This window comes from Labrus bergylta, chromosome 23 (assembly GCF_963930695.1).
Source record: "Labrus bergylta chromosome 23, fLabBer1.1, whole genome shotgun sequence".
In the NCBI taxonomy this organism is placed as follows: Eukaryota; Metazoa; Chordata; class Actinopteri; order Labriformes; family Labridae; genus Labrus; species Labrus bergylta.
The window spans coordinates 19,247,221-19,260,014 of record NC_089217.1 but is presented as its reverse complement, the minus strand read 5'-3'; the positions used below and the strand labels follow the sequence as shown (position 1 = coordinate 19,260,014).

The following is a 12,794-nucleotide window of genomic DNA, read 5'->3' as shown; positions in this document are numbered from 1 at the left end:
GGCACCCAGACGGTTTGGGTTTTTAACCTCTTAAGTGGAAGAAAGCAAGCTGCAGACTCAGATGGGTTCATGGTAAGATGGGGGGGGGGGGGTGCGTGGGTGAGGGTGAGGGTGAGGTGTAGGGGGTGGGGGGGACTACAGAGTCAGGCATCAGTTAAACCTCTGTCTCAGAGCGCAGACATGGGAAATGAAAAAAGGTGGTGGGTGTTGTTTTATTTATTTGATTGTTACCATCCAAATCCAGAAATGGCCAACTACAGAGACATGAGAGGGACAAACAAACAGGTTAACACATTGGAGAACACAAACACCTACACACACATACACAGAAAACAGCCATATACATAATCTCTGTATTTTTCTTTTGCAGGATCATAAACATACAGGAAACTCTGACTGTATCTCACACAGACGGGCGAACACACGTCGACAGTGGCCGTTAAAAAAAAACCACGCTGCGTGCAGATTAGAGAGGTAGCACTGAGAGCGAGGAGAGAACAGGATGACTACAACAATAGAAAGAGCGTGGGGAGTGCAGAGCAGCACGCCTGCTAACGCTCACTGCTGGCACATGCACACTCATAGATGAGCTGGTTAAAAAGGAGAGATGAGTCTTTTGGGTTTTTTCAGCTCACCTCGAGAAACTGATGACAGCCACAGATCCAACAACGTCTGTTATGAAGCTGTTAGTGAAGCTGCTGCTGTGGTGGAACATTTGTCATATTAGTTAGGATAAAATAAATGAACAATGTCAACAAATGACACCACGATGAAGAGGACTTCTGCTTTTTTAGCGTTTGCGTCATTGCCTTCCAGTTGCAAAGAATATTTTTTTGCATGAACTCCCTCCCTTAATGCACCGCATTTAAAAGAGCACGTCAGGATAGGTACAATAATTCTCAATCTGGTACTTGATCTACCTTTATGCACTAAAGGTTTCAGCTTGTTTGCGAGGCCTCTTCTGTTCGGAGGTTAAGATGCAGGGAACCACATCTTTTCTGCTGCACCTGGATCTATGTTTCTTCCTCTGTGGTTTCTTGTCATCCCTCATATAGCAGTGAATATTTGATGAGTAACTCTTTGGTATTTCAAAGACCTAAATGTGTTCCCTTTGGCTGCAGGTAATGCTGTGAATACAGGTATGTTTATGGACCTCATTCCTATCCCTCTTCATCATCCCTCAACAGAGGTCTGACTGTTTCACTCTCTGTGTTTTTGGTTCGTTTAGCAACAGCTGACCAATGAAAAGCAGTACGCCCCGAATATTTCAAGTGACTTACCGAACATTTGTTTCAGTGAAAAATCTTCCAGATTATAACTTTATTGTCTAATGGCAGGATCAGGATCTCTCGACTAATGAAATTCTAAACACACTTTTCAGACATGCTATCTTGACGATTTCTAGAAAATGTCAGGACAGCGTGCCTCTGACATTTTCCCGAGCTCCCTTTTCACTTTTGTCCCTTAAAGTAGGAGATTGTTCCTACTGGACAAGAGGAGCTTTGGTAGTCTCAGGAGGGCAGATCATGATGCTGCGGAAGTCACAGTGTACTGTTGACAACAAATCCAAGATGGCTGACGATGGCAGTTGGTGCCTTTATATCAATGCTACATGTTTTTAGACTATTCTTTGCACTGATTGCAAATATAAAAGCCGTCATCTCACGCACTACATGGTGTTAATGTTCCTGACCTTTACCTCCTGAGTCAACACATCAGCTCGCCTCACATGCAGCTCACCGGTACGATGTCAGGAAATGTTCAGGAGTGAAAGAAGCTCAAGTCTCCTCATTAACATTTTGTCTTCTCTAAACTCTATACTTATTTACATTCAAACTACAGCCAATGATTTTTAAGGATAGACCCGTGGAGTACGACTCATAATTTGACCTGGAGACGTAGAAGGTTTAGACGACTTCAAACAGTTGCAGTGTCTTAACACAAGTCTCAAAATGCTTGACACTTCAATACTTTTTGATGCCACTTATTTTAAAATGCTAAAATCTCCACGTTTGATTTTCAGTTGGTATCGAAAAGCACTGAAAAACTACAGATCTTCAGTCGTATTTTAATCTGAAAGTTGCAGCGAGAAAAGAAGAGAGACCGAGTGCTCCGGTAGAGTGCTCCGTTCAAATTGTCTTTTCGGCGTCTCATTCCGACATAAAAGTCTTGTTCTCGTCTATTAACAAACACAGAAAGCAGGAGAGGGGACACTGTCTGAAACTGCATGACTACATTGTGTGCAGGAGTTTGCTTGTAAATTGTGGTCACAAAAAAACAAGATATTTCTAAATTTGGGATGCCTCGGACTTCTATTTTTGTTGCTGTGGTATCGAAACAGGTATCACTATTGTTTACTTTTCTGGTATCATGTCATAGTGCTGATGTGCTTTTGAGCCTTTGTGCAGATTATAACTGTTCAGATGTATATGATCCATCCATCTTTCCTTCAGTCCACCACACTGTGCCGACTTTAAAGTCTGCTATTAAAGAGCACTTTACAGTTAATAGCATCTTCTCCTCTCTGTCAGGGTCAAAGGTGAACTTGTAAGAGGACTGAGCTTTCAGCTGGCACGGGTTAGCACTCTGAAATCACACCTTTCATTTCCATGGAGGATAATTCCACATTAGTGTCTCCTAACGCCTTGTCAGGGGGCGGGATTAGCGCCCTCAAGGGACTGCTTTTAGACACACTACACATCCCCTCTCTTCTTCTCACACATGCACTGGAATCCTCTCGCCTCTCTCTGTGTGTTTCAGTTTCGTCTAATTAAAAGGTTATCAAAAAGAAAGAGCTAGCTTTTTAATAAGAAGAAAACATTTAGGCCTCAAGGCGGGTCAACAACATGGCTGCAGGTGGAGCATCTTGGCCATCAGGGACTGAGCTTCACATGCAGACAACAGTGGCATGACTTCATCTATGTGTGTGTGTGTGTGTGTGTGTGTGTGTGTGTGTGTGTGTGTGTGTGTGTGCACACTGGGGGCGAGTCGGTGCACAGAGACAGAAGTATGCGAGTTGTAAACACAAGCATTCAGCTGCGCCGACTGCCTTCTGCCAACCATACCAACTCAATATTTACCTCCGATACGTTCCCGCTCGTCCCTCTGTCGGCAGGCCAAGTGCCAAACATGTTTCCAAGAAATCACAAAGGAGACTTAGTGGAGGAGTACAAGAAGCAGCAGGTCTATAAGAACAATGTGGTCAGTTTGAAGTTGTAACTTTAACTTCATGTTATCAACTTTAAAGTATCTGATGTATTGCATTACGTTAAGTAAAACACTCTAAACAGATCTTGTAATTATAAAGTAGACATCCTGAATCACTACAGCTTACAGACCTGCTGCCATCCTGGCTGAAAGTTTCCTGATGGATTGCCAGAGGAGGGCGAAAGGAGGGATAATTGATACGAGGCGAGGTCAGTGCCAGAACCACACGCACGCACGCACGCACGCACGCACTCACACACAGCTACTTCTATTCAAAATCAAGACTGAAGACAGTTTCTAGAAATGGGAGGCAGAAGAAACAGCTCAATATTTATTGAATCAAAAGGCCAAACAGACTTGTGACCTCAAATCAGGAAAAAACTTCAACTCTTGAAAAAAAGAAAAGTCACTTTCTACTCGATTCATATCTTGAAATGCCATTTTTCTGTAAAAATGGATGTTATCTTGGCATAAATAATAAACTGAAGGTGTCATTCAAAGATCAATTCACCTCTTCCCTAAATGCATAGTTTCCATTCCTCACACCTGATCGTGACATCGTCAGGAAAGTACATGTTTTCTTGTTCTCCTCTGCACAGATTTCACACAAATGTATTTACTGTTAAATGTTGGACAGTGACTAGAGGAGGAAACCAGGGAGCTAGTGGGGAATGACATGCAGGACAAAAGAACAGCAGGTCAGATTTGAACCCGGGCCGCCTGCTTGGAGTCTCTCTGTACATATGTCGCGACCAAGCGGCAACCACTGGTCTTAAAAAAGAATGGGGAAGTGCAAAATCTTGCAGTTCGCTGAGTGTCCACTAGAGGCTGGCTCCAGGAACACAGAAAGTCACATACACATGACTGGCAAAAAAGCAGTTTTTACAGCATAAATTAACATGTTTACAGCCTGGTACAAAAAAACTACATAGGTCTGATTAGTTATGTCATCACAGGCACACAATGAACAGTTTTTTTTTTTTAAAGGCTACTTTTTGATTTTGAAAACAATACGTGTTATTCATAGTTAGGTGCATAGCTGACATGATTGACAGGTGAGCAAGATGTAACGTTTCGTCAAGAGGTTTAAAACCCGCCTCAGCTCCAGTTCTCAGCCTGTCGTTAGGTCGATTGAAAGTTAGGCTGAGACAGGATTTCCAACATGGCGGCTGCTGCCGATGAACCTCCAGCGCCCCCTGCAGGAACAGGCGGGTGACGTCACTCAGGCTTCGTTCATTAATATTCACAGTCTATATATGGTCGCGACCTAAACGCTAGGTCATCGGCAGACCGTGTTAAAGTTTATTTTGTGCCTGTAAAACAAAGCGTTTGGTTTTCAGTCAATGTGACCAAACAACATAATATTGGCACAAAGCACATTCCCAGCAGCCTTCAGGGCACAAAACCTGTGACAGTGTTTCCAAACAGTAAATCAAGCTAAATGAAGCAGTAAAGGACACACTGCTCAGGACACACAACACGTTTTTGCGAGAAAGCAGAAGTTGAAAAAGATATGATCGGGACGATAAAAGTCTGGACCTAACTGACGGACCTCGACATGGCACAATTTGTGAATCCCTGAATTAGCACAACTACACAGGGATCACAGTGTGGTTATGATTAGAGGCAGATTGTTGTTTCAGAGTGATGTAAGGCATGTCACGTTAACGTCATTCATGTCAGGTACACTTATTCAACTTGAACTTTTGATCTCACACAGTCGTCTGACTCAGGTCTCTTTTCTTTCCTCTCCCGTGTGTCACTGTTTGTTTGGCTAAACGTCACCTATTCTTCCTTATCTATTCAAAGTCACTTTACTTCCAAAAGTTTTCCGTGTTACAGACTCAAAGTGAAAGTCATTAGTTTGAAAGTGTGCTGACAGAATAAGTGCAACCAGGAGGAAATTCATGTTCCTGTTTATGATTCTGTACACTAATTTTAGCTGCTATTTCACAAACTACCATGAGATAAAGTCGGTGTTTCACAGAAGCACATGTGTCGAATTTCACCCTAAGTCCACAGAAATAAACCATCTGATGAGGACTTATAATCTGTGAACACTTCTTCCCTTCCTCAAACATTTAAATCTCATACAACAGTCCATGTGGGGTTCCGGTAGTCTAGTGGTTATGTCGCACACTCCATGTACAGAGGCTGTAGTCCTCGTTGCAGCGATCGTGGGTTCAAATCCGACTACCGCCTTTTGCTGCTATCATCCCCTACTCTCTCCTCTCAACATTTCCTATCTCTCTTCAGCTGTCCTTTCCAATAAAGTAAAAAATGACTCCCCCCCCCAAAAAAAAAAAAACAAGTCCTCGTAGTTCTGTTCAAACAGTGACCTGTAGACAATGAAGAGGAGGAGTGATGTAACCACAGCAGAAACGAACCTGGACTTGTTTCTTTGCCAATAATACTGAGCTCTCGTTCTCTCTGAGGGTCGTATGTAGAAAGGAAACCAGGGCTATGAAAAAGTTTGATCCTAGATGATCTATAATGCTAATATTGTTTTTGGCTACAGGCGCACTAATGGAGGAAAAATGCAAAATAAAAGCATGAAAATGACCTCTGCTGTAAACAACAGTATAAGGTATGAAAATGGAAGGAAAGGCATTAGCTCTCAAAAGGGTCAAAAACATGTCATCTAGGGGCACCGGTAGCCTCGTGAGTAGTGTATGCATGCCCCATGTACAGAGGCACAGACCTGTGGTTCCTTTCCCGCATGTCATTCCCCTCTCTCTCTATCTCTCTCTCTTGATTTCTGACTCTATCCACTGTCCTGTCTCTTAATAACAGGCAAAAAGCAGGAAAACAGGAAAAAACATGTCGTCTGAGGTGGCCTAGTGGTTGGTCACTAAACCCCATGTGTGGTCCTTGGGGGGGGACAGTCCTGGTTCAGATCTGTTTAGTGTTCCCCACTCTCTATCTCCTTGATTTCCAACTCTATGTACTTTCCTGTCTCTAAACATGGTGGCATGAAAAGCCCCCCAAAAAAACATAAAATATGAACCCGTGTCATTAAATAACTCGGCTCTCTCTAGGGGAGTAAACTCAAAAGTGATGTCATACCTGGCCACGCCTACACCAGTGATGTCACAGCAGGTAGTTCACTTATTGTCAGCTAATAAAACATTTTTTTCTGAGTTTAATTATTGAATAATTATTAAATTATTCCCTTCATTCAGTTCCAACCTGGCTGGATTGAAGATTTGATGCTCACTGTTGTGTTTTCATCACACCATGAAGACATTTGCGTGGTCGTTAAGGTTCCATTCACACAACACGGCATTAAAGCCAGCAGTCGCTCGCTCCTTTAACACCTCGGTCTGTCAGCGAGGGATCAATGCGCTGCCAGTTATTCAGAATTCAGAAATAAGTGACGTCTGAGGAAGAGTTCGAACGTCACCGAAAAGAAACACTCTTTGAAAAAAGGAGCTATTACCCAGAATTCAGCAGCAGCTTAAGGAGACAGACAGTGAGGATGTGCTCTTTATAGACAACTGTTGCAGACTTGTTGATATAGAGCTCATTAAACACACACTGAATGAAACCTTTCCCCATCCAACCGGCTTGTGATACATATTTACAGAGACTGGAAATACATTTCAGAGCTTCTGAATGTCGTCTCAAATCAGGATTTTTCACCATTGTGCCCGAGAGTGAAAAAAAACTTGAGAATGGTGAAAAAAAGAGAATACAAAGATACCCCATAGGGCCTTTAAGTGTATCTATTCAAAGCATGGGGTGCTGCTCTAAATCTGAAAAAAGATAAAAGTCCAACACATTCTTTTGTGTAAATTACAGAAATCTGTGAAAATTCAGGCATGCAGGTTGGAGCATTAAATGAGATCCTAAAGAGGCAACGAGCACGCTGTGACTGATGAATTGATATTCCTGGAGCTCTAACCCAATAAACACAAATCCCTTCTTATTGGAAAGACGGAGTAACACAGAAATATCGGATGCATCTCCAAAATAAACAGCATCAGAGGGCAACAAATGTAGGATAGAGCCTGTCTTTGGCACAGACATACACACCTAAAATACCCTGCTGCTATGAATATCCATCCTGGCAGAGTGTTAACACCTTGTGTGCTCCTGGTAAATGGAATAATGTGCTTTTGTTTTTAAGTGGCAGCTGCATCTGTTTCCAAATCAGACTCAGAAGTCTTCAGTAGAGAGAATAATACGATTAAAATGTTAACTATAATTAAAATAAAATCAAAGGTTGGACAAAAATGATCAAAACACTTCAACATATTTTATTTCTCCAGGGAAGCTTTTTTTTGCAACTTAACACAAACTTATAAACTACTTTTTTTTACTCTTTCAGAGAAGATTTGGGGCTCAGAAAGGTTGCTCCTATATTCGTGGTAAAGAGTGTGTTACTGTGAATGAAACGGAAGATGCTCTGAAGGGCTGTGAGGTGTAAAGTAGGGTTACTGTGTATGTTTGGAGAGCTCCACACGCAGCGCTGCGCCCTTACCCGCGCCGCCCTGGAGGAGTACGGATCCTCGAATAGATTCCAGATGACTGGCTGCCACTTCCTCCACAGGCTGACATTCCCGTCTGCAGCCACATCCTCAATCCCGAGCCTCTTCCCTATCTCGTCGTCATCGTCCCCGTTGTCAACGTTAAGCTCGAACACGTCCAGAGCCTCCTCCGCGTCCCGGTGCTGCCGGTATGTCATCCAGCAGCAGGGCTCCACGTCCGTCTCATCGATGCCCCAGAAGGAGAGCTCCTCCTCGAACAGCGGTCCGCACACATCCGCCGGGCAGTGGAGTTTCCCTGTACGGTAATAGTTGAGCACGTAGGCGAAGACGCCCGGGTGGCGGTCGAAAAAGTACTCGTTGGTCCGCGCGTTGTACTCGATGAAGCCGGGGACTTGTTGCAGCTGATCCAGCACGGAGTCGATGTCCGAGTCGGAGGCGAGCAGGGCCAGTCGCGTCCCCGGCAGGGTCTTCAGGGTGGTCTTGTAGGTCTCGTGCCTTGTGCCGCCGACGTTGAGGATTATCCTCTCGTTGTCGTCAAACTTGCCCATCGCTCTGTATAAGACATGACTTGATGAAAAGCGGGGGAAGTTGGCGAGTGCAGTCCGGAGGTAACAGCGAGCCCGACGCGCACACACCCACAGTCCTGTTTAAAGAAGCTTCAGGATTGTGATGCGCAGCAGCTCCAATTTCCATCATCCGACACTTTCTTTGCTAATCAGGGATCCAAGGAGGATGTCCATCGTTGTTGTTTTAGGGGTTTTGGGGAGGTGGGGGTCGTCGATTTGTATTCCACAGCCCGCTCAGACAGTCAGCGCTCGGAGTGTTGAATGATCTCAACCGGTGGCTCCAAACACACTGCGCTCGCTGCTGCCGCCGTTGCGCGTCTCCGGCGTCCCTGCCCTCTCCAAGACGCACGACCGCCTGTCAGCGTCGAGCGCGTTACTCCAAAATATGTAACTCTCCTTTGAAAACAACAGTGTCTCTTCTGCACTCATCACTCTCTTAAAGTCAAATGCTGTTTGTTTCAGAGAATCTGGAGAAGTTGGCTTCGGGGAAATTAAAGAACAAAGAAACGAGTGGGTCCATGTCGTCTCGTTTGGAGCTCTTTTAGTTAACTATATCAGCAAATTAGAGTACCGACATTAAGTGCTGAAAAACACTCAGTTAATAAGTAATATAAGTAAGTGGAATTAAAAAGCAGAGGTACCAAGAATAGAGTTCTTATTTTTATATGCGACCTTCATCTCTCAGCAGACATGTGAGACTATCTAACCCCCACAAGAACAACACCCAAACAGTTTTATAACTCTGGCATAATGGAATGGATCGTTTTTACAGACATGAAATGGAATCAGTTATGTTTATAAGTCTTTGATTGTGTTTCATCGCTTCATCGCAGTATAAAGATTATAAAGATTGAGCTCTAAAGGGAGATGAGTGACGGCCGTTATGATCTTCCGAATGTAGATTTAGGGATCCTTGAATGTCTGCAGATGAAAACACCTCAGGACAAATCATGCAATTATTATGCAGGCATGATGTCTCTACTGTATTTATCTTCCAAACACATAAGTAAGCTATGATACAAGTATTTAAAAAAATGTCAGAGTGATAGTGAAAACTCTTGAAACTGAACGTTTGTTGAGCAGAAGGCAGCTGTCTACATGGACAGTCTCCACTCTTCACAGAGTAAGAGGAGGAAAGAGTGACATCTTTAGGGAGTCTGTGCACATCTCAATCATGGAGAAGACACTGCAGGCAGCTCGTCTATAATTACATGCATCATGATTCCCTCTGAGTAATTACTCGTCCTGATCACATTTGGAGAGAAATAGAGTTTCTTTCTGCTTTTCAATTCTGGGATTAAATTAACATTTAAAAACAATACACTTCTTGATTCATTGCTATTGTTTACTAAAGTTTAGTCAAGCTGTTGTGTTGACCGCTCCATGTACAGAGGCTGTACTCCTCGCCTCAGAGGCTGAGAGGTGGAATTCAGCCTCGGCCGTTAGCTGCATGTCACCCCCCCACTCTTACCTCCCAATGTTTCCAATCTCTCTACAGCTGTCCATCCCATTAAGGCAAAAAATAAAAAAAAAAACATCAAACTAAACAAAAATATGACTTGGATTTCAGTATGAGTAACTCTGCCATGTTGTGGTGCAGACTGTAATGGCTCTTCAGCATGTTTAACTGAGGTTATTGGGCAAATAGATGCAACAGAACTGCGCTACAATCCCACCTGGTTCAAATTTAATTAATCCATCCAGGGTTGTAATTGTTTGGAACTTTAGAGACACTTGCAGAGATTTACATTTGTCGAGTTTTTAGCTGTAAAAATGAAGTAAAGGGAGATGGACTTGTCTTTTACCTTTAAGATCTTAATAGCTCACTCTTTGGAGGATAGGTTGTCTGATCGTAGAGAAAATAGTATTACAAATAGTTCCTATGAAACCCTTTGTAGGACAGACAAACACAACCAAGACGCGAGTATTGTAACTGACTGATTAGTAAGCTTTGCTGTAAGCAGCTGGTGCTACAGTTAGTGCAAGGCTGAAAGGAGACAAGAAAAGAGGATGCAGAGTCAGCACACCAGCTCCAGACCAGACCACTGGGTGGGTGCCTACACAGTCTGACAGTAGACGGTCCCTTCTCTCCGTGCTGTATCCTATTAGGACCTACTGTTCAGTAGGCCGATATTTGTTCCTACTTCACCTGATTCATTCAGTGCAGAAGTGACATCATTAACCCGCCTCATGTTATTGACACTCCAACTCAGTTGTGATCTGCACGATGGCTCAATAAATAATACAAAACTTCACATTGCATTTCAATTTTATGAACAACTTAACATTTGAAAGGCGTGTTACCTGAACCGATCTTCGTTTGTTTTGATTTGGTGAAGTGATGTTTTTACATTTAATTTCGCACAGCATTGTGGGTGTTAAGATACAACTCATTGCCTGAAAGGATGCATCCAAACCATCCTGCACAAAACCCTGAAGTATCGTTCAGTCTACTGAGGTGGACCCAAAAAATGCTTACTGAATGACCACGAGGGTCCATGAATTTACTGAAACCTCCTACAGAAAAGTCCGCACTCCATACTGAACTGGCTTTTCAGAAAGGGCCCACGCAAATAAAGATGGACGATGTGTCTCCACCTCCTCTTGTTATAAATACCCCCCAACATGAGCGCTGACATACCTCTGGTGGAATAATCTGGAGCCAAAGTTGTAAAGTAAAGACTGCTGCGGTGTTGACGACCAGCCCCTTTCTGCTAACCAAAACACACATTTCACGTACCAAAACAACATCAAAGACCCCTCAGGTTGGTACGGTCCACTGCAGAACAGATTGTTGAGTGGGGTTGAAGAAGACACCCACTGTCCTCCTCTACTCGCTAATCCAGTTGAGAACACTGTCGCATTTTTCTACAGAGCTGTCGATCATGACTTTACATCCGTTGTTTTTAGCATCAAATAACTAATCAAAACAAAACAACACAGACTCATGAACGCTTGGGCTTAAATCAGTACACCAATAACCAACCATCACCACAAAATCTGGTTTTGACAAAAACTAATTTGACTTTATAGTTTGACCCATGTGCCAGCTGTTAATAATGGAGGAGGCAGGATTTATGACCTATACTGCGGCGCTCTAAATCTTTTGACATCACGCCTAGGTGGCTGTTGCTCCGTCTATCTTATTATACGGCCTATGTTAAAGATGTGCTGTGAGATTCTAGAGAAAATAGTCAAACAGTGTAAAAAAAAAAGTGAAAGTGAAACCCTGAAAATGTTTAGCATACATACACTGTGGGAACAACAACACAGGAGTATTATTAGCTGCTTTGTGGGTACGCATCTGGTCCTACAGTCGCTATTGTAGAGCTAACATGAGATGAGACGAGGGGACGCAGAGTCAGCACACAAGACATTGATACCCTTCTGCTACTGCAGCAAAATCACAACAACAACATATGTTAAGGAAATATAAAAAAAAAGATACGATAAATGTCCAAGAGATACTTTGCTTGTTTTCCTTTATAGTGCCAGGGCTTTACACACAAACACCAGATTTGTTATCCAGAGAAACATAATTATTTCATCAGAGGAACAGAACCTCACAATGAAGTTAACGTAACAGATTTATAAAACATTGTGCAGTGTTTGAGGAGCCTTACAGGCTCAAACTGTTTACACTTCTTCAGTGGAAGGAAAATATGGCTGGAATGAGTGACACTGTGTAATAAGTTAGTCAACATGAATATTCTTCAACTTAATGACCAACAATGAACCAGTTATGTCATCACTATGACAGCAGCAGCAGAGAGAAGTTTCTTACGGCGTGTTTCCTACCGTGATACAAATACTTAAAAAACTAAAACTAAGTGTGCATCCAGATAGATCAGGAACTTTCATGCAAAATTCAACGACAAAGAAGGATGATGGTTTCAATATCTTTTGGGGATGTAAATGTGTGATTACCTTCAAACTTCCTGTAGAGCTTTCAAAGAACATTTGTGTGAACCTGTTTCAAAAAGACTGCCAAAAGTCTGTACAAATTCAAAACATCTGATTGCGGACCCTCTGCTTGGCTGGCCTCTGACACATCATAGGTAATTTAATTACCTATGATGTGTCAAATTTGACTACAGCTTTGTTGGGTTTTAAACAAATGTTGGTTACCAGCTAAAAAAAAAAAATATGTCAATACTTTTATTTATTTTCTGTGAAGTTAAAACAAGTGATTGTTGATAATTGTGCATCTGTTCTCTGTCCATGGTGCTGAAATCCACACAGAGCTAAACACAATTATTCAGTGTGTGAATGAGAGAGAGAGAGAGAGAGAGAGAGACAGAAAGAGAGAGACAGATAGACAGAGAGAGAGACAGAAAGAGAGAGAGAGAGAGCTATGCTATGTTTGTTAAAGGGGACATATGAAACATGCACTGTTACAGTGTTTTTGAACATATATTTTTGTAACCTGAGTGTCTACAGACACATAAAATGTGAAATAAACCCATCCAGTCAATTGTTTATAGTCTGCATAAGTCTTACAACACAGAGATAAAATGCTCAGTTTCAAATG

The 12,794-nt window shown here is 42.6% G+C and overlaps 1 protein-coding gene across 4 annotated transcripts in view; it reads right to left on the bottom strand.

Annotated features, from left to right (window-relative positions):
* Positions 1-8,680, bottom strand: part of kcnc2 (potassium voltage-gated channel, Shaw-related subfamily, member 2) — a 96,680-nt gene extending 88,000 nt beyond the window's left edge. For 2 of the 4 annotated variants that reach the window (XM_065951326.1, XM_065951327.1), the window contains exon 1: positions 7,691-8,679. In XM_065951326.1, coding sequence (XP_065807398.1) covers positions 7,691-8,245 — 555 coding nt within the window. In that variant the 5' untranslated portion in view covers positions 8,246-8,679. Of the gene's footprint in view, positions 1-7,690 lie in introns of all 4 variants that reach the window. The other 2 variants (XM_065951325.1, XM_020647151.3) reach the window with 2 other exon arrangements.
* Between the last annotated feature and the right edge of the window lie 4,114 nt (positions 8,681-12,794).